This window comes from Eretmochelys imbricata, chromosome 2, assembly GCF_965152235.1.
Source record: "Eretmochelys imbricata isolate rEreImb1 chromosome 2, rEreImb1.hap1, whole genome shotgun sequence".
NCBI classification, from domain to species: domain Eukaryota; kingdom Metazoa; phylum Chordata; order Testudines; family Cheloniidae; genus Eretmochelys; species Eretmochelys imbricata.
Window position 1 is genome coordinate 3525332 of NC_135573.1, and position 21967 is coordinate 3547298.

A 21967-nucleotide genomic window follows, 5' to 3' on the forward strand; every position below is an offset into this window, starting at 1 on the left:
AAGATTTCTTTCTTGAGTGGTAACAGCTAATTTAGACCCCATCATTTTATATGTATAGTTGGAATTATGTTTTCCAGTGTGCATTACTTTGCATTTATCAACACTGAATTTCATCTGCCATTTTGTTGCCCAGTCACCCAGTTTTGAGAGATCCTTTTGTAGCTCTTCGCAGTCTGTCTGGGACTTAACTATCTTGAGTAGTTTTGTATCGTCAGCAAATTTTGCCATCTCACTATTTACCCCCTTTTCCAGATCATTTATGAACATGTTAAATAGGACTGGGTCCAGTACAGACCCCTGGGGGACACCACTATTTACTTCTTTCCATTCTGAAAACTGACCATTTATTCCTACCCTTTGTTTCCTATCTTTTAACCAGTTACCAATCCATGAGAGAACCTTCCCTCTTATCCCACGACAGCTTACTTTGCTTAAGAGCCTTTGGGAAGGGACCTTGTCAAAGGCTTTCTGAAAATCTAAATACACTATGCCCACTGCATCCCCCTTGTCCACATACTTGTTGACCCCCTCAGAGAATTCTAGTAGACTGGTGAGGCACGATTTCTCTTTACAACCACCATGTTGACTCTTCCCCAACATATTATGTTCATCTATGTGTCTGACAATTTTGTTCTTTATTATAGTTTCAAACAGTTTGCCCAGTACTGAAGTCAAGTTTACCGGCCTGTAATTGCCGGGGTCTCCCCTGGAGCCCTTTTTAAAAACTGATGTCACATTAGCTATCCTCCAGTCATTTGGTACAGAAGCTGATTTAAATGATAGATTACAGACTAGTTAGTAGTCCTGCAATTTCACATTTGTGTTCCTTCAGAACTCTTGGGTGAATACCATCTGGTCCTTGCGACTTATTACTGTTTAGTTTTTCAATTTGTTCCAAATTCTCCTCTAATGACACCTAAATCTGGGGCAGTTCCTCAGATTTGTCACCTAAAAGCAATGGCTCAGGTTTGGGAATCTCCCTCACATCCTCCACCATGAAGACCGATGCAAAGAATTCATTTAGTTTCTCCACAACGGCCTTATTGTCCTTGAGTGCTCCTTTAGTATCTAGATCATCCACTGGCCCCACTGGTTGTTGAGCAGGCTTCCTGCTTGTGATGTACTTAAAAATGTTTTTGCTGTTACTTTTTGAGTCTTTGGCTAGCTGTTCTTCAAATTCTTTTTTGGCCTTCCTCATTATATTTTTACACTTCATTTGCCAGAGTTTATGCTTCGTTCTATTTTCCTCAGTAGGATTTAACTTCCACTTTTTAAAGGATGCCTTTTTGCCTCTCACTGCTTCTTTTCCTTTCTTGTTTAGCCACGGTGGCTCTTTTTTGGTTCTCTATGTTTTTTATAATTTGGGGTATACATTTAAGTTGAGCCTCTATTATGGTGTTTTTAAAAAGTTTCCATGCAGCTTGCAAGGATTTCACTTTTTGTGCTGTACCTTTTAATTTCTGTTTAACTAACCTCCTCATTTTTGTGTAGTTCCCCCTTCTGAAATTAAATGCTACAGTGTTGGGCCGCTGTGGTGTTTTCCCCGCCACAGGGATGTTAAATTTAATTGTATCATGGTCACTATTACCAAGGGGTCCAGCTAGATTCTCCTCTTGGACCTGATCCTGTGCTCCACTTAGATCAAGAATTGACTCTCCTCTTGTGGCTACCAGGACTAGCTGCTCCAAGAAGCAGTCATTTAAGGTGTCAAGAAACTTTCTCTCTGCATCCCGTCCTGAGGTGACATGTACCCAGTCAATATGGGGATAGTTTTTTTATTTTCATAGCCTCTCTAATCTCCCTGAGCATTTCGCAGTCACTATCACCATTCTGATCAGGTGGTCTGTAATATATCCCTAGTGCTATATTCTTATTATTCAAGAATGGAATTACTATCCATAGAGATTCTATGGTACAGTTTGGTTCATTTAAGATTTTTACTTGATTTGACTCTACGCTTTCTTTCACATATAGTGCCCCTCCCATACCAGCATAACCTGTTCTATCCTTCCAATATATTTTGTACCCTGGTATTACTGCGTCCAGTTGATTATCCTCATTCCACCAAGTTTCTGTGATGCCTGTTATATCAATATCCCCATTTAATACGAGGCACTCTAGTTCACCCATCTTAGTATTTAGACTTCTAGCACTGGTATAGAAGCACATTAAGAACTTGTCACTTTTTAGCTGTCTGCCATTACATGATGTAATTGAATGGGACTTTTTTTCATTTGACTGTTTCTCATCAGATCCTACCTGTATTTTATCATTTTCCATCCTCTCCTCCTTACTAGGGCATAAAGAATCTCCATTAATAGATCCTCCCCGAAGGTATGTCCAAACCACATGCACCTCTGCACCTGTTGGCGTTTCCCCCAGCCCTTAGTTTAAAAACTGTTCTACAACCTTGTTAATTTTAAGCACCAGCAATCTGGTTCCATTTTGGTTTAGGTGGAGCCCATCGTTCCTGTATAGGCTCCCCCTTTCCCAAAAGTTTCCCCAGTTCCTTATAAATCTGAACCCCTCCTCCCTACACCATCGTCTCACCCATGCATTGAGACCCTGCAGCTCTGCCTGTCTAACTGGCCCTGCACGTGGAACTGGGAGAATCTCAGAGAATGCTACCATGGAGGTCCTGGACTTCAACCTCTTACCTAGCATCCTAAATTTGGCCTCCAGGATCTCTCCCCTATCCTTCCCTATGTCACTGGTTCTTATATGTACCACGACCAGCAGCTCCTCCCCAGCACTACACATAAACCTATCTAGATGTCTCAAGAGATCCGCAACCTTCACACCAGGCAGGCAAGTCACCGTGCAGGTCTCCCGGTCCTCGCAAACCCAGCTATCTATGTTTCTAATGATCGAATCGCCCATTACTAATACCAGTCTCTGCCTAATAACTGGAGTTCCCTCCCCTGGAGAGGTATCCTCAGTGCGAGAGGATACCACGGCATCATCTGGAAGGAGGGTCTCAACTATGGGGTCATTTCATAGAATCATAGAATATCAGGGTTGGAAGGGACCTCAGGTCGTCATCTAGTCCAATGTTCTCCTTCCCTGAGGCTTTCATCCTCTTCAACAGCACAGAGGCTGTCAGACCAGGGGTGGGACCGTTCTACTCTGTCCCAGAAAGTCTCATCTATGTACCTCTCTGTCTCCCTTAGCTCCTCCAGCTCAGCCACCCTGGCCTCCAAAGCCCGAACACTGTCTCTGAGGGCCAGGAGCTCCTTGCCCCAAATGCACACACACATCTAGCTGAACTGGAGGGAAAAAGGCAAAATTGGACCGAGATCATGAAATGATTAATAAGATCCAATATCTAGCTCTCTGCAAGCTGGTGGCCTGGACAAACCCTTTCAGGACGAGTCACTTTTCTTGGGAACGCTGGAATTGCCAGACTGGATCAGACCCAAAGTATCCAGTCTCTGACCAGCATCAGATGCTTCAGAGGAAGGTGTAAGAACCCTGCAGTAGATGTGGGATAATCTGCCCCTACATTAGCTCTCATCCTGGTCTCTAGTAGTTAGAGATTGGCTTAAACCCTGAAGCAGGAGGTTTGATGTCCCTTCCAGTACTTCTTTTACATGAACTACTCTAACTCTGGATTCTCTGGTTATCCATAGGCATTCCAATCCCTTTTTCAGTCTTGCTAGGTTCTTGTCCACAATGACATCCTGTGGCAGTGAGTTCCACAATCTAGTTACATGTTTTCTGTAAACGTATTTCCTTTGATCAGTTTCCCACTTTTCAATGTCACTGAGTGTCCCCTTGTTCCTGTGCTGTGAGACAGGGAGAGCAGAAGCTCTCGATCTCCTTCTCTCGGCCATTCATTGGGTTATAGACTTTTAACATGTCCATTTTTCTCTTCTCCGAGGTAACAATCTTAATCTTTTCAGTCTTCCTCTGAGAGGTTTCCCGCAAAGGCCATATCCTGAAACCAGCAGGAGGGGAGAGGAGAGATTCCCATTGTTACTCCTCTTTCTTGATGCTTGGCATTGGCAAAGTTCCCTATTGCCTCTGGCAAACCACAGTCTTTATTGTCCTACACTCCTGGGGGCTCTCTGTATTCATTAGCTCTTGTGTTGCATTCGCATTCATTGCTGCACAGCTAACATTTATCCCATGCTACTGCTGTAATTTATCCAGCATTAAAAGGTAAAGTGGGTTGAACTTTATAACCTAACCTGTTAGTGCAATTAAGTAAAATCCGGGAACAAGCCCTGCCATGCATCCAGCTGACCCATGGCCACATGTCAACCTCCCAAAATATTACTATTGCCAAGCATGGCTGTCCCGAGCACAGTGTCCTTGTTTATGCAGCAGCTCCCGACACCAGTGCGGGTATCTGTGATGTGGGCTGTTGCTTTTTCAGGTTGGCCCAGCTGGCCGGGGGAGGTAGAAAGCCTTACCTCTGCCCTTACACTCCGAGGCCCAGTGCCCCGTTCCGCCGCATCTGAAGCAGGTATCTGAGCCCCTGTCGAAGCATTTGCCACCTCCTCCAAACCATTCGCCTTTCTTCTGCCACTTCTGCTTCCACACCTGTAAAGGGACCAGCAGGCCTAAGCCAGGGCCTTGCTTGTAAACCAAAAAAGCCCCACCAGAAACAGCCAGATTAGGGACATAGGAACCTCCTACATCTCCACACCCCATCAGTGATCACTCCTGGGAAATGCACCACCTCTGGGGGTGGCAGTCAGCAGGTATACAACAGTGCACAGCAACACTGCACAACTGTTAGGCCAGGAAGCAAAACAAAGGAGAATTCTGAATTCATTTGAAACTGCAGATGATGGGAGGCTAGAAATGACTTTCGCTGGAAACTGGCCTTTTGGTAGCTCACTTAGCAAACGTGCTGGAAAGGGACTCCTTGTTCTCACCACTGGGATGAAGAAGCCTTAAAACCGTCTGCATTTTCCTCAGTTAAGTTAGACTATAAGGTCTCTGGGGCAGGAAGTGCCTCTTGCTCTGAGTTCCATGGAATCCAAGACCAGCAGGGACCATTGCAATCATCTAGTCTGACCTCCTGTGTCACACCTGCCCCAAAATAATTTCTAGAGCGGATCTTTTAGAAAAACATCCAAGGTTGATTTAAAAAGGGTCAGTGATGGAGAATCCACCACAACCCTCGATAAATTGTTCCAACGGTTAACTACCTTCACTGTTAAAAATTTACGCCTTATCCCCAGTCTGAGTAGTCTAGCTTCAACTTCCAACTTTTTGCTGCTAGACTGAAGAGCCCATTATCACGTGTTCCCCATGTAGGTACTTATAGACTACAATCAAGTCACTCCTTAACCTTCTTTTTGGTAAGCTAAGTAGACTGAGGGTATGTCTACACAGCACAGAAAAACCCGCGGCCGGCCTATGCCAACCGACTCGGGCTTTTGATTTTGTTAGATTCTGTAAGAATTTTCTTTCCAAAGCCTCTCCTAGCAGCAGTTGCCATCCTCACCTGTCCTTGAAGCTACTCAGATGTGATACAAGGTCAATCATCATCCAGAGTTAACCCAGGGATCAGCACTTCCACATAAACTGTTTTGAGAAGCAACCGACAAACCAGATATTTTTATATTGCTTGGTCCCTTTCCCTGTGGATCACCTGTTTGCAGAGGTGCTGTGTAAACATACCAAGCTTTAAAAATAAAGAGGCTTTTCTTTCAGCTAAAATAAAAATGTATTTCTTCCCCCCGTTCCCCACTTGACATGCTTTCTCTCTCTCATTCCCACAGCGGTCCCCTGTGCATCCCAGCAAATCTTCGCTAGAAGGCTAATAATATATTTCGGTAGCACCTCTCTTTGGAGAAGGCTCCTATGGGGTACTGCAAATTGTGTTAAAATTACAAGCTATCACTCTAAGTTTGCAAGGGGTTTCCAGGTCCTGCTGGCAGATTAGGGGACTCTGTAGGGAAGTGTGAAACCTGGGCCTTAAGCATTCAGTCTGCTGCAGACATCCAGTCTAGAGTAAGGTGGGGTGAGTTGTGCTTTGCTGCCCTAGGGAGCAGCCTGCTTTGTTTTGCTCCGTTTGTGATTCTTGCATGTTAGAATTCAGAATTCTGGGAAATAGAAGTATTATGTTGCAACATTCCAGCAAAAGCATTTTGTGTTTTTATCTAAACTTCTCTGTGCATATGCCATGAACATAGCAGCTCCAAAGTATTTTACCCACAGCACCTATTAAATGCACAAACTACATTTATGTTGCACAGTTAAAATTAAAAATGAGGCAGGAAAAGCAAGTGTTATAGTTGCCACAGTAACTAACAACTACACCACACACCTTGTACAGTATGTGGCCTATTTAACCGAATGCACCCCTGTATTCACACCCTACATGCTACTGTAATAATCTTTGTACAAAATACATCTTGTGAGGTATCATTTGAAAACTAACTACTCACTGGTTAATAATATCACTATAAAATGTATGTGGCAACATTACATGTAAAGTTATGAATTTCCCATGTGATGTTCTTAGCACATGTTCAAACCCACATAGCCCTGACTAGGCAGAAGTTGTTAAACAGCGTTGTCCTAAACCAGTGGTCTCCAACCTTTTTATGCCCAAGCTCACTTTTTGAATCTAAGGGCAACCCAGAATCTACTCCGACTCTTCCATCTCCCACTCTCTCCGTCACTCACTCTCCCCCACCCTCACTCACTTTCACCAGGCTGGGGTAGGGGGTTGGGATTCGGGAGGGGGTGCGGGCTCTAGGCTGGGGCCGAGGGGTTCACAGTGTAGGAGGGGGCTCTGGGCTGAGCCTGGGGCAGGGGGTTAGGGTGCAGGAAGTGTGCAAGCTCTAGGAGGGAGTTTGTGTGCAGGCGGGGGCTCCGGGCTGGGGCAGAGTGTTGGGGTGCAGGAGGGGGTTTGGGGTGCTGACTCTGGGAGGGGGGTCAGGGCTGGGATTTGGGATGCAGGAGCGGGTTTGGAGTGCTGGCTCTGGGAGGGGGCTCAGGGCTGGGGTACAGCCTCCCGCCAGGCAGCACTTACCTCCACTGTCCTAAACAAAGAAATGTGTGTTTACCTCAATTTACATATAAGTAGTAAACAGGCTTCCTGAGGCAGCAAGGCGGGTAAACCAGTTCCTCAAAGAGGAAGGACAAGCCCAGGCCTCTACCCTGGTGTCATCATGGTTAACTGGTGATCTCCAGTCACATGGCCATTCTTTGGCAACGAAATGGGGCAGGAGCAGATCAATCTGCATTTTAGCAAACAACCACATGGAACCTCTTTCACCACGAGACCCATGGCTCTGTTCTCACAGCTGCAAGGAACTTTATCTAGAGGTAGCCCTGAAGAAGATGCATTTCAAAGGGTGACTGGACTACAAAAGTGAGGGGCAAAAACACCCAAGGTTCTCTCTCTACCTCTCTCTCTTTTACTTAAGATGACAAAAAAAAACAGCCCTTTGACTTTGGAGGAGTTCCTGACCTGACAGTTTGGCCAGCAACATTGCTGGGAACCCATGGTAAGGATTTTACCTTGAACCAAGTCTAGTTTGTTAAGTTTTAGCTGCTAGAAAGCATTTTATCTTTATTTCTTGTGTAACTATTTCTGGCTTTAATGCCTTATGCTTGTACTCGCTTAAAGTCTCTTTGTGGTTAAATGAACTTGTTTTATTTTCTAATCAAAAACTAATCCAGTGTTGTGTTTAAACTGAACCGTTTGCTACTTCAACTGGAGTTACGCAAACGGTTGTATATTGACCCCTCAATGGACCTGTAATATCTGAGCTGTCCAGGAGAGGGGTGGACAGTGCAGAATATGTCTTGAGGAAAATTTGGGACTGGGAGTGTGTCGGGGTCACCCTGCCAGTAGAACCAAGGCTGGTGGAAGCCAGGGTGTGACTGCTGTGTTGCTGTTGGGGTCAGAGCTGTGGCTATTCACAGACATTCAAGGCATCACCTGCATGCTGGCAGGCTGCTTGTGAATGGCTCAGGTTGGGGGCTACTACAGTAAAGCATTGTAAGGCACCCAGGGTTGCAGGGCAGACAGTGACACAACCCCTCACTGGAGAACTGTTTCCAATAACACCCCTTTCAAAAAAAAATGGTTGACGGGAAATTGCTCAAAACAAAAATGATCTTTGGGCAGAGACCAGGAATGCAGTTTCACCCTAAAATGTGAACCTTTCAGAAAAGCCTGTGAAAACGGGACTATAACTGAAGAGATTGTGGGTCAGTGATAGCACTCGCTACCAAGCAGAGTTACAAGACAGGAATCCTTTCAGATGTGCAGCAATCTCTGCAGCTAAATGCAGTGGTACTTAACCCAGCAACATTACACAATTTAGGACAGGAAGGGAAGTCAACTGTATCCAATTCAAGCTGTGTGGACTGGAGGGGGATTAAAGGAGGCAGAATGCAGCTGCCCATGGTAGAACTTGGCTGGAACATAAGGGTTAATTCCACTGCTCTTGCAAGAAATGCCTTGGGAGCTTTGACCTCATCTGATCGGTACCTCTGTTTAACATCTTATCTGAGCAGGCTGGAATTCGCCACATTATACAAGTATTCATCATCTACAAACAAAATCTGTGCTGTTGAATTCCCCGTTATTTAACAATTCTTTGCTTGGCAGCGAGATTAAGCCAGTGCCATTCGCCTGTGGATCATCAGATCAGCGAACCACTGAAGTGTTGCCACGATGTTAATGGAAGGCTGTTTCTCCTACTGGATTCCAGTACACTGGGCGTGTTTTGCTGAGAGAGTGATTCTCTAAACTAAACCAAAACTAATTCTACAGCATGCCCCGCGGCCGAAGGTGCTAAGAATCTCACTCGGGGCTCTCGCGTGGCCTTTGGAAAGGAGGAACTGGACAGATTTTAAAGAACCCAAAAGGAGCATCCTGCCTGCTGAGTTCTCTGTGCTCTATCATTGCCTTAGGCATGTTAGACGGAATGGCATATTCTACAGCACAGGCCTCAACACTTCAAAGGGATCCTGTCAATGTCAGAAGGTCAGCAGCACGCTCCTGCCTGAAAGCCTGCTGCAGGCTGTGGTTGCAAGCAACACTGCAGGCCCTGATCTGACAAGTTACTCCCCACGGACAGACCCTGGCACTCACTGACATCAGTGGGGCTCTGCCTGGGTGCAGGATTCTGCCCTCAGAGTAACTACCAGGATCAGGGCCTAAGATCCCTATAAGTTTGAGATCAGAGAGCAAAAATGATTCTCTTCTTCCCCTCCATTCATTTACCACATGCAACTGACAGCACTTTGTCCAGTCAGTCTCGCCATTCTTCAGCCCCACTGTCCATTCAGTCACCGTTTCCCAGTCGTATGGCTCTTTCATGCAACAACAGGGAGAGGAAATGTTTAAAAAAGAAGAAAGGAATTTTTTGACTGTAAAGCCACAGAAACTAGCAGAAGGTTTCAGGGGCCAGGGCAGAACCTGAAACTGCTTTAAACTTACTTGAAAAAGTGACTAGATTTCAAGCTTGTTGAGTCCCTTAATAAAAAAGGCAAAACCTAGCAAGCAAACAGGTATAAATACCTAGCTCCATCAGAAATAGAGTCTGCAGCACAGAATGAAACATTCAGAACTGCTCACAGCCTATGCCCCGGGAGGGGTTTTAGATGGGGTAAGATCCAAGTTACCTGGGAAAGAATTTTCTGTAGTATCTGGCTGATGAATCTTGCCCATATGCTCAGGGTTTAGCTGATCGCCATATTTGGGGTCGGGAAGGAATTTTCCTCCAGGGCAGATTGGAAGAGGCCCTGGAGGTTTTTCGCCTTCCTCTGTAGCATGGGGCACGGGTCACTTGCTGGAGGATTCTCTGCTCCTTGAGGTCTTTAAACTACAATTTGAGGACTTCAATAGCACAGATATAGGTGTGAGGTTTTTTTTGTAGGAGTGGTGGGTGAAATTCTGTGGCCTGCGTTGTGCAGGAGGTCAGACTAGATGATCATAATGGTCCCTTCTGACCTAAATATCTAAATATCTAAATATCTATGAGGGCGGGGATTGGGAAGGAGAGGTTAGCAGCATGGAAACACAGGAAAATGGGAAATGAGGGCTGTTGCTCTTTTATAAATGGGGGTCCTCCCCTTAATTAGCACTCACCAAGCAATTGGTCATCTCACCTGCTTGCGAAGGTGATGTCCTCTCAACGCGTAACCTTTAACATGAGATTTCTTCTTCAGGTTGAGTCTGACAAAGTTGCCATCTTTCTTTACAGGGGCCCTGGAAAAGCAAGTCCAGATGATAGAGTCAGGTAGCGTGTATGTTGCCCATGAAGATGCACTGGATTGTATTCTTGCTGCAGTGAAAGCTGGACAGCATCAAGGAAGGCAACATGGAGCAATGGTGAGAGATGGGGATAGGTCTAGTTTCATTTTCCCAAGCAGACCGAAATGCAAGTAGTAAAGCTGCATCACTGGTGAAATGAACACCAGGCTGCTCTTCCCCAGCACCTCCCATCCAAGGATTTCAAAGTGCTGCAGAAACAATTAATCTTCACAACCCCCCACGACATAGATATCATCATCCCCATTTTACAGAGGGGGAAACTGAGGCATGGAGAAGCTAATGACCACATTTTCAAATCTTGCTTTTCTCATTCTGGGGGCCCTGATTTTGGAGAGGCCACCTTGAGACACTTTGGCTTGACTAGCAGAGGGGTTAAGCACCCACAACTCTAATCAAAGCCAATGAGTGTTTGTGAAGAAACAGGCACAAGGGGTCTCATGTTGGGCACCAAAAATTAGTGGAGACTTCGGACAGCGTTGGCTTGAGTGTGGCCCAAAGTTACACGCTCCGTCTGTGGGAGAGCCAGGAATGGAACCGAGATGCCCTGACTCCAAGTACCATGCTTTCCACATGAGACTACCCAAGAGAAGGGCCAGATTCTGCCACTCTCTCACACACACTGAAGATGACCTTATTCTGAGAACAACCCCATTGATTTGGGTGGGGGTGGGGAGCTGGGGAAAAAATCTGTCCCCAAGCTATATTTTTAAAGCAATGTTTAAAGAACCCAATACATTCTTAGTAACATAGGGAGGGAGATATTCTGAAACAGTCAGTACTGATTGCTACTCTTCCCCTCAAGGCTCCAGAGCTAGTTTAGAACCCCTGGAGTCACTGCGAAAGGAGCCGGCAGCTCAGCTCTTACTTGTGCTTACTTCGATAAATGCTCTGGATACAGATCCTCTTTCTCAATCAATATTTAATGTGCCATCTGCCTCAAAACGGGATGTGGAGGTGCTTTGACAAGTAGATTGGAAAGTCATCTAGCTGCCTCTCTATATTTAAGACAAGGACAACTTCTGGCTACATCATACAACCCTGTGGGCTGCATGTTGGCCACCCCAGCTGTATTCCCAACCCCAAGGCTGAGCCACCAGAAGAGACCAAACCCACCTGCAGATGCTGGCTCTGCTGCTCCATTTGTGCTTCCCCTCCCCTTCGACTTCTCCAAGGAGGTTTTCAGAGAGCATTGGCACATCCCTTCCCTTCTCCTCTTTAACCTCCACAGGCTCCCCATCCTCTTCCAAGTTGCTTTCGCCTGGCTTTGGCTCACAGATGGCCCCTCTCACTTTCTTCTTCATGGAGACGGGGTTGTCTCTGGCTGATGCATTAGTCCGCCTGAGCTTTGGCGCCACAGCACCATCATCTTTGCTGGCTGTGGCAGTTCGCTGCCTCTTTTTATTGGTCGCTTTGACCTTCTCGGGTTGACTGGGCCCGTCCCCTGTTCTACAAGAGGCTCCTCCCTCCCCTCCTGAAGCGTTACCAAGCTTTTCCTGCTCTGCTCCCTGATGGGCATCCTTGGGGAGATTCTTAGGTTTACTGACACGTTCTTTGGCAATGCTGATTTCAGTAGCACCAAGCGTTGAGTCCATCCTGCCGTTCCCTTGGGTTTCACTAGTACCCTGCTCATCCTTCACAGCCACCCTGTACACATCTCCACCACCTTTAATTAGATCATCCCCCTCCAGGGCAGCTCCTTGCCGGTTTCTCCTAGAAGGATCCCGGTGTTTCTGCAGCTTCCAGCTCCCCAGGGGGCAGTTTCCAAGAGGTGGAACATTCTCGCTTTCCAGGGACTGAGCCCTAACTCCAGTGGTTTGGTTCAGGGAATGGTCATGCAGAGATCGGTCAACATTCGCCTGCAGGGCAGGGCCTGCTTTTGTCTGATCTTTGTTCCTGCCATTTGAGGTAGAAGCACTTTCCTCTCTTGGTCTCTCCCCTGCTTTCTCCCTGATGCCCTGACACCTGTCCAGCCAGCCAGGATCCAGGGAGCCCAGTCTCTGGGCCACCGTCTGCTTCAATTGCTGGAATTTATTTACCTCAGGGCTCGGTTTCAGCCCTCCAGAGAGGATGGTGGGCGCCAGCCCCAATATCGATGGTGGGAGGTCTCCTAGCTCATTAGGATCAGAGTTAGTAATGCAGTCTTTGTCGCTTTTCAGCGATGGCATCTGGGGGGGCTTTGGAGATGCACCCTGGTTGCTGTTGTCCGAGCTCTTCTCCAACAGGAGCACAGCTGGCTTCCCTCGGGGAGTCAAGGACTTCCTCAAAGTTATGGGACGCTCCTGCAATCGGAATTAAACAGCAGTAAGTTTTCAGCATTCCCAGTCCCAGTCTAGGCCCTACACTGCTCCTCTCCATGCCACCCCTATGCACAGACACCCTTGGAATCCTGCTTCCCCAGGCCCTTTCCCTGCCCAAATCCAAGTTGCTCCTACAGAATCACTTCTTCCAGGATGTCCACAACAAGGGACACAAACCAACAGCTAAAAAGCAGCTCCAAAGCATTCCTTCCTCTGGGCTTCCAGGTGCTTCCATCAGCTCTGCCAGCTCTTCAGGGCAAAGACTGGCTTCACTGCACAGCCTCCAGTGCAGTGTCAGCACATATATAACTTAGAACAAGCCCCAAAGAAAACATTAGCTCTTTAAAAACCAAAGAAGAGCCAGTCATGCTAGTGTCACAGCTACTCTGGGCAGCAGTTCTTTGGTGCGCCAAGGGCTTCCAAACAGGTTGCATTTGCTTTCACGCATCAACTCTCGACACACATCTTCTGCCCACACTAAAGGGAAGATGCGAGAACAAAGACACTTTTGATGGACGCCTCCCTCTGATAAGAATGAGCGACACTTTTAGAGCGCCCCAAAGGATGCGAAGGGCCACATTCAACTGGCCTCACTCACGATGCAGTGTGAGTGCAAGATCCAGCAGAATTTGGCCCAGATAACAAGCTATGTGCAGAGGGATCGCTTCAACAATCACTGAAATGCAGCCACCTCTGGAGTGGAACATGACAGCTGTTTTAAACTGCTCAAAAGCTTTGGGACAGGAAGTGAGGAATATGGCATCCAACAGAACCTGCTGGCGAGGTTTTGTGCTGTAGAACGTAGACACCTAAATGAAATCTGATCATGACACTGGAAGTAATGCCTCTACTCCAGGGGAACATGCCAGGGGATTTTTAGTGACAACAAGGAGTCAGGAGCTCTGGTTTAGGCAGCTTTCTAAGGATTCAATATTACAACGGGATAGTAAATATCCAAACCTAATTTCCATTGCTTCTGAAAATACCCACTTTGCTTTGAGTGGGAATTAGCAGCCTCTTAAAGGAGAATTCCTGTGATTTCAGTCACATGTGCTGAACACATCCAAGAGATCTCACCGGATACCACACTCGTTTTCATTATGCAGCAGCTCCTGAGCGAAAGGGTTTAACCAACCCATGAGAACTACCTTTGTGAACAGCACCAAGCAAGGGCAAATCAGAGATTTATTAGCTATTCGGGGGGAGGGAGAGGGGGGACTAAAACCAAACAAAATGTATCATCCCCCTTTCTCCAGCCTTGTTATTTGATCACAACAGAATCAGGTGAAAGAGGAGCCTCACACAGCACCTGGGGTGCAGTCTAACCCCTCAGCTGGTTTGCAGTTCACCTCCGTGATCTCAAGAAAATGGATCATGTGACTCCAGCGGGGCAGCCTCACCTTCCTCAGCATCGTTTGAGCTGAGCCCCTCTAACTCGTAGAAGGTTTTGCAGAGTTCACAGGTTTGAGCTGGTAACAAGGTTCACTAAAAATCTGTTGGGAACTCACCCCTGGGGCCCTGCCTGGAAATGCAGCAGGGCATTTTCCTCCTCTTCTGAGAAAGGGCCATTAGCAGCTTTGAGAGGTGCTTCCTGGGCTCTCTTTCCACTGCCTGTCATGCAAGCTTCTTTTCAAGCTGCGCCTGCCCACGCTAGCCTTTGGCACCTGCCGTCTCTGAGAACAAGGAGAGCTTCTCCTTTTGAAAGGAGGGGAAGGATCAAACTCTTGCTGCATTGGCAGCTTGCCTGGAGCTCACCTAGCAGGCAGGAAAGGGAGGTGATTACGCAGGCTGAGCCTCTGTAGTAAAGAGAGGGGCAGCTGCAGGCTACAGCTCCCAGCATTCAACGTGCCCTCTTGATCTAAGCTTGGCCTCCCGCGGAGCAGTCCATCCCAGGAGCTGTAGTCCCCCCAGACTGCACTTCTGCATTAAAGAGGAGAGCAACATCACTGAATTCAGTGAATCACACGTTGGCCACCTCTGCTCTTTGGGCCTAGACATGAGATTCTGCCTAGTGAATCCATTCAGAGCGCTAGAGCGATCACACAAATGCTACTCCTTCGGAAGCCCAGGGGTTTGTTCATCAAGTTACCCAAACGTCAAAGGCCCTTTCACGGAGTCGCCAGACCTTTATGGCCGCTCCCAGGTTGGTTTTTAGCTTCATTCCAAAATACTGCGCAGACGCCTTTAGGGTGTCACGGTCTTGGGGGCTCAGCCTGGGGGCTGTCTGCCCTCGATTCAGATGCGCACCCCAGCAACCCGAGTCAGGAGCCTCGAATAAAAAGAAAACAGTTAAACCAAGCTAGAGCACGTCTCTAGGAGCCAATTAGAGAGCACAGACACATGATCACTTATCTCTGAGATGGGGGGGACGGGGGATGAAAAGCCAGAGAGCACCTACACATTTATAAGGAACACTGTACTATCTGTCAGCCCTCCCGAGAGCTGGATGGAAAACATCAGGCCTTCAGGTGCGTATCAGCCTGTCATCCTCTAGTGCAGTGATTCTCAACCAGGGGACCGCGAGCAGGTTTCAGGGGGGCCGCTAAGCAGGGCCAGCATTAGACTTGCTGGGGCCCAGGGTAGAAAGCCGAAGCCCCACCGCATGGGGTTGAAGCCTGGACCCCGACCCCCGCCACTCGGGGCTGAAGCCGAAGCCTGAGCAATATAGATTTGTGGGGGCCCCATGGCATGAGGCCCCAGGCAGTTGCCCTGCTTGCTACCCCCAAATGCCAGCCCTGGCTTTTATATGCAGAAAACCAGTTATTGTGGCACAGGTGGGCCGTGGAATTTTTACAGCATGTTGAGGGAGCCTCAGAAAGTGCAGCAGTTCCCAAACTTTTGAGGGCCCACCCCTTACCCCGTCCACACCCCACCAGCTTCCCTGAACCAGGGCTAGGAGCGGGACCATGGATGGGGGGACACATGCACACATGGGGGGGGGGGGGGGAATAGCTCAGTGGTTTGAGCATTGGCCTGCTAAACCTAGGATTGTGAGTTCAATCCTTGAGGGGGCCATTTGGGATCTGGGGCAAAAATTGGGAATTGGTCCTGCTTTGAGCAAAGGGTTGGACTAGATGATCTCCTGAGGTCCCTTCCAACCCTGGGATTCTATGAGATTCTATGGGTAAGGGGGCCGAGGCTGGGCCGGGTCTGGGGGCAGGAGCAGAGCCGCAGATGAGCTGCGGTGGGGGCTGGCAGCCGGGTCTGCAGGTGCGGCTCCACTCCTGGCCTTGCCCACAGGGAATGGAGTCGCAGCCAGAGGCCAAGGCGTGCAAGGGGACGGGAGCTAGGGATGCAGCTGGGGGCTGGACTGGAGCAGAGCGGGGGTGGGGAGGTGGGTGGAGGGCCTCTACAAGTGCCTCTCTACAGCAAGTTAGTCACACCAGCTCTCCAAGTGGGTAAAGTCACGGTCCATGTAATTAGGTTGACACAGTATCAGCATAGACTCTGTGTTGCTTACATTGACTGTTACTAGCCTCCAGGAGCAGTCTCCCAGAGGACACACACTGCCGGCACAAGGAGCCAAGCGTGCAGATAATTTAATAACTGTGGTGGCTGTATGCCGATGTAACTTAGGTCGATGGTTTCAATCCCTCCACACTCAGAGCTAGCAAAGTCTGTGCAAGTTCTGCATACACAAGAGCTGCAGGATCAGGTCTTGTCACAACCCCCAGAAAGAGATGCCACGGCAAACAAGCTGCTGAGCTCAGCAAAGCACAAGCGTCCCTTGGTTACCTGTTCCATGGCTGGGGTTTGTTTAGCAGCTTGCTGGCAGACTGAGCTGGATTCAGGGAGGCCTTGATGCTCTCTTGCTTGCTTTAGCGCTTTATACTCTCGGTATAGTTCTGTGCATTAAAATAAGGATTATAAGAGTAGATTTCATAAGGTAGCTGAGACATGCTCCATGGTCTTATTTCTGTTGGAAAACCCAAGCAGTAATGGACTAGTAAAGGAAAGCATACACCCATTCCCCGAAGAACAAGAATTCTGTAGATTTAAGTTTGGAGGGGTTAGATTTGTACATAATTAATTATGTCTAAAGACCCTTTCCTGACTTTTGACAGCTAACTTTTTACACTAGCTGGAATTTATAAACACCAAAATCATCCTCATTGTTATTTCTACAACATTTAATGACTGGCATTGAGATTCACAACTGATTGAGAAATTGAAGCATAATATTTGATAACCATATTTCATGTCTTAAAAACACACACCTGCTTAAAGTTACGCACATGAGTTTTCCCGTTGAGTTAAACCAACAACTCCCATGTGTGAAGTTAATCATGTGTATAAGTATTGGCAGGATTGGGCCCTAAGATTTCGTTTCTAAGCATGAAGTAGTATGTGCTGAAAGAGTGACCCCTCACACATGTCCCATCAAAGCATACATCATCCACGTGCCCAGCTGAGGTGTCTTATGGGCCTGGGACCCTAACTACAACTGATTTCAATGGGAATAATGCTGGAATTTCTCCTGCTCCCCATTGTTTTTGGGTGGAGAGAGAAATCCAATATTACTGACATATGCCAATTGAAATCTAATATTTCCAGGCCTAACGTCTTATTACAGACTTTGAAATATTTCAAGTCTAAGACTGAACATTGTTCTCTTCTCTTTAAATAAACTTTTACTTTAAATGCCCGTTGTCTATATTTTGTCGACAAACATAACAATAATTTTACTATTATCTAGCACTCTCCAAGGATCTCAGAGTGCTTTATATAAATTAGTATAGCTCCCAGTGAAGCAGGGCAGCAGCATCTCAAGTTCACAGAAGGGGAAACTGAGGCAGAAATATTAGGTGACTTACTCAATGTCACAGGGAAAGTATGTGGCAGAGCTGTATGGGGGTGGGGAACCATCCTACTTACCAATCACCCCAAGGGAAAGGAGAGCCTTTCCGAGGACAGCTATAGCAAAAGCCTTATCTCCTTTGCAGTCAATGGTGATTTTCCCCCATGGGCTGATCCTTCATTAGTGACACAGGCACACCCTACCCCTCACCCCATGGAGCAGCTGTGCAGTTCGGGGAGTTTATAGCTCATACTTACTCTTTGTCTCCTCTGGAGCCTCTTCCATATCAGTCTGTAAAACAAATACTAAACTATTAGGCATTAATCCCAGGTGTGTTTGGAGAGAGGCTCTATCCCCCCGTCCTGCTTGCTCCCTGTGTTCCTTCTTCACTTGGAACCACCTTCTCCCACCCTATGCACCAAGTGCCCTAGGCATCCTGCTTCAAGGACTCCTGAGAACCCTTCTGTTCCACATTGTTTTCCAGCTGGAATGACTATCAGCCCCTCCATGTTTATCCTGCACGGTTCTTATTCAAACCTTTATGCTGCAACCTTTTGGGGACAGAGATGCGCTCCATCTTTCATCTGGTGCATATGACCTACTGCAAGGCACTTTCTACATGTCAGTGAGCTAGGTAACTAAGTGATACCATCCCATCTAGCTCCTAATTCAGAGGAAAAGGTGCAGTAAGAGGCCAGGTCTCCAGATTACAATGGTAGAAGTCATATTAATAACTCTTACCACATAGCACTTTTCAGATACAAAGCCTGTTCCACACATTTCAATAACCTCTCTACCCCCCGAGAAGTAGCAAAGTATTATCTTCATGTTACAGATGGGGAAACTGAGACACAGAAAGACTCAGACTTGCCCTAGACAACAGAGGGAGACAGTGGCAGAACCACAATTAGTTCTTGTCTAGTGGTCTGGGAATTGGGAATTGCTGATACTCATAGAATATCAGGGTTGGAAGGGACCTCAGGAGGTCATCTAGTCCAACCCCCTGCTCAAAGCAAGACCAATCCCCAACTAAATCATCCCAACCTTCTCACCCCAACTGCCTCAACCTCCTTGAAAGGACATACATTAGGGCACAGTTAGAGCAAATTGGGGCTTCTATTTCTCAGGCTTTATTGCTTAATGAAATTCAGGGCAATTTTTTGGGGCAGATACATGGAAAAGGAAAAGGCCAATTTTTTGTGCAGCCCAACATTTAATTATTTTCTTTTAAAACATTTGTGGTGCCCTGGGCACTGATGTCCCCGTATTGGTGCACAGTGTAAGAATGGGCTGTTATAAATTAATAGATGGTGACTTAAGGCCCTGACCCTGCAAACACTTATGCACGTACTTCACTTTAAGCACAGGTACGGTCTGTTGTCAGATGTTCGGCTGGGTGTATGTGTTCTCTCCATGTGCCATCCCAGATCTGTGCATGCAGCCAGCACAGCAGATGTCCATTGAACCGCTCAACGATCACAAGATCCGTTAAAGTACAAAGGCATCCGGCCAGGTTTATTGTCAACAAAGCATGATAGTAGTATCCCGCAGACTCTAGCGGGCCATTACTACATGTATGCCCTTAACAATGGATGCAGCTCAGTGAATGGAGGGACCTTCCATTCCCCGCTAAGCTAGACAAAGACATCCCTCCGAGGTACCATTTTATACACCGATACAAACAAGTTCCCTATTGCCCCTCTGACATAGGTAGTTACTGCACCCTGATGTGGTTAGTTACCAACCTCTGACATGGCTAACCACCACCCATTACCTTGTACCTGTTGGTTTGATCAATACATCTCTATCCATCACAAGGTCATCATCTTTAGGAGGGGTCAGAGAGTTCTCATTACCTTTTTTTCTTTTGGGGGGGGGGGCGGGGTTGTACCATACTTGGTATCGGGGTGTTCTGGTACCACCCTTCTGGGATGTGTTTGCACAAGTGTCCTGTGCCTAGCTTTTCTTAAGAATGTGTGTTTTTGCAATACCAGCCCTGTTCTTGCCAGGTTCTGTGAGCTTGCAAGCAGGCAGAGTTTCTGCTAACTTTGCTTCATATCAGCAAAGCTTGACCACTACTTTAGCTCAGGCCTTAGGTCTCAGACCAGGCTTCTGATACAAGGCCTTATGTCTCAGGCTCTCTTTCTACTACATTCCCCACTTTTTGCCTTTTTATGGGGGAGATGTTTACCCATCGTTCTGGAAAAGTATAATGCATGGACTGAAGATGACCCAGTGGGCTAAACACTGTTATATGGCCACCTTACTTTACCATTCATACATTCATGCCTCATCTGTCCCTTGGTCTACACATTCCCCCACATGACTGATGGACAGATTTTCTTTTCAGTCCCTTTTGGTGGGCCTGGGAATGTTAGGCCCAGGACTTCGATTGAGGAATGTAGTTTTATGATTGATCCTTGGGGTCACTCCCAGATAACATATATGGATATGAGAGCCTGACTTCACTGGGCCTCCAGACATTACCATAATCCAAGTAAATAATAATCTTTGAATCTCTCCAATCCCCCTGCGAGACTATCCTACAGAATGACAGATTACCCATTATTAAGAATTCTTCCCTGATATTCAGTCTTAAATCCCCCCTCCCCGCCCTTCTTGTCATCCCACTCTTCATTTTATGCCTTCTTCATACCACCTTGAACAATTTCTGGCCTTCCTTGGCATTTGAATTTGCAGACAGTTGGCACACCAGGATGTTGCTCAGCCAAACTGAAAAGATTTAGCTCTTTTAATCTTTCCTCAAATCAGTGCAGACAGCAGCAGAACCACATAATCCCCAGCACAGATGAACAAGGGCAGATTTAAACCTACTCTTCTCTGTCCTGTATTTTTCTTTTGCAAAGCTACTCTTAAACCTCTGATTCCTTGAGTCATATCCCCTCCCACCCCTGCACGGGTACCTTGCTCGGTTTCCTCTGGTGCTCCTGAAGAAATGTCGTCTCCCATTTTTTCAGCAGGACTTTGACCTCGTTGTATCTGTCCATGGTTCCGAAGGCCTGACCCTGCTCTGAAGAACTGCACCAGCTGTAAATATTGCACAGATCTTCAGATTAATCCTCTCCAGAACCAGCCCTTTGCAGTTTTATTAACAGGCAGATATCCCCACCGCTTTCTGCTGAATAGTATGAGGTCATCATACAAGCACCAATCTACAGGCACATCCAGGAGGAAGTCAGTGTGATATAGGGCGAAGGCTCTGACCACTTTAGTCACTGCAGATGGTGTCTGGCAGGAAACTGCACTTTAACAGCTAGTAGTGGGTACTTGCCACCAAGGCTGCTAATCCGCTTGCTAACTCAAGTGGTTCATGCTGTCTGTGCTCCATAGATGGGGCTACGGGACACATCCCCACTATGGTTTGAAATCAGTGCAGTCTACCGCTTCGCTTCCTGTCCCAAACTGAGTTCCCATGTTCCACTCAAGAAGGGAGTGCAATATTGTCACAGTTCAAAGCAACTGCACCAGTATCTCCCCTTAGTGGCTCAGCAAGGGCACCCACTCTCAGGCTCCTAGCTCCACAGCTGATGCCTCTCCAGGGTGGAGAATCTGTGTCTCTTTGCTGCCTGAGCAGGGTATTGTCAGGGTGAAGAGTTCCCTGCCTTCCGTGTATTTCCCAATAAAGACTGTCTGGCTAAACAGACCTGCCTGCTTTCTCTTCAGAGACAGATAACAGAGGGGTTGCTACAGATTACCACCCAGAGCTTTCTAAGCAAGCCTACTTTATTCTTAAGGTAAAAAGCATTACAGAGAAGACATATTAAAACAATCAAAGAATCTACACCCGTACTGATCAGCTTACCAGCGTTCACCCCAATTCTAATGCAGGTTCTGGCAGGATAAGCACTTCACCCCTCCTCCCCAGGGGAGTCTTATCACAGCTTCCACTCAGAACAAGCATCCTCATGACAAGTTCCATCCACCCTCTTGTACAGCTCCATGGGGTCTCCGATCCGGAGTTTCCAGGCGCAAGTCACTAGTATACCTTGCCTTCAGAGGGGGAGAATTTGCACACACACACCCCCACCCCAGGTATTCCCTAAGGAAATCCACTTTACAGGTATTGTTCCACAAAGGCCTCTGAGCTGCCTCAGACCTTCCAGAGGGGAAACTGAGGCACAGAAGGAGAGACTTCACCAGGGAGACACAGCGAGTCAGTGGCAGAGCTGCCAATAGAACCCAGGCGTCCGGGACCACCTGAGAGGAACCCAGGCGCTCGGGCTCAGCCCCCGCCTGAGGGGAGCCCTCTCCAAAGCCCGGAAGAACCCAGGCACCTCCCCGCCGCCCCCGCGCTAGAGGGAACCCAGGCGTCCGGGCTCCGTGCCGCAGCCCCGCAGGCAACGGAGCTAAAAGACCCCGAAGCCCCGGACTCCCCCGCGCCGGCCCGGCTGGCTCCCGCACAAACCTCCCGCCTGCCCGGAGCGCCCACCAATAGGAGCGGCTGCAGCGGGACGCGCGAGCCAGCTGCCCAATCACAGCCCCAATCTCCAAGGAAACGCAAGGACCCCGCCACTCCATTCCGGAAAACGTCGTCGCGCGCCCGCCTCTGCGTCACCACGCAGACCCGGAAGTGCGGTGGCCTCCGGTGGGGCGGGG

The 21967-nt window shown here is 47.7% G+C and overlaps 1 protein-coding gene across 1 annotated transcript in view; it reads right to left on the reverse strand.

Moving 5' to 3' along the window:
* Window positions 1-21889, reverse strand: part of RECQL4 (RecQ like helicase 4) — a 42802-nt gene extending 20913 nt beyond the window's left edge. The window contains exons 1-8 of the mRNA XM_077809691.1: window positions 21777-21889; window positions 20275-20398; window positions 17608-17641; window positions 16288-16397; window positions 14678-14821; window positions 11369-12534; window positions 10090-10189; window positions 4416-4545 (exon numbers count right to left, since the gene is read on the reverse strand). Coding sequence (XP_077665817.1) covers window positions 4416-4545; window positions 10090-10189; window positions 11369-12534; window positions 14678-14821; window positions 16288-16397; window positions 17608-17641; window positions 20275-20398; window positions 21777-21889 — 1921 coding nt within the window. The remainder of the gene's footprint in view (window positions 1-4415; window positions 4546-10089; window positions 10190-11368; window positions 12535-14677; window positions 14822-16287; window positions 16398-17607; window positions 17642-20274; window positions 20399-21776) is intronic.
* Between the last annotated feature and the right edge of the window lie 78 nt (window positions 21890-21967).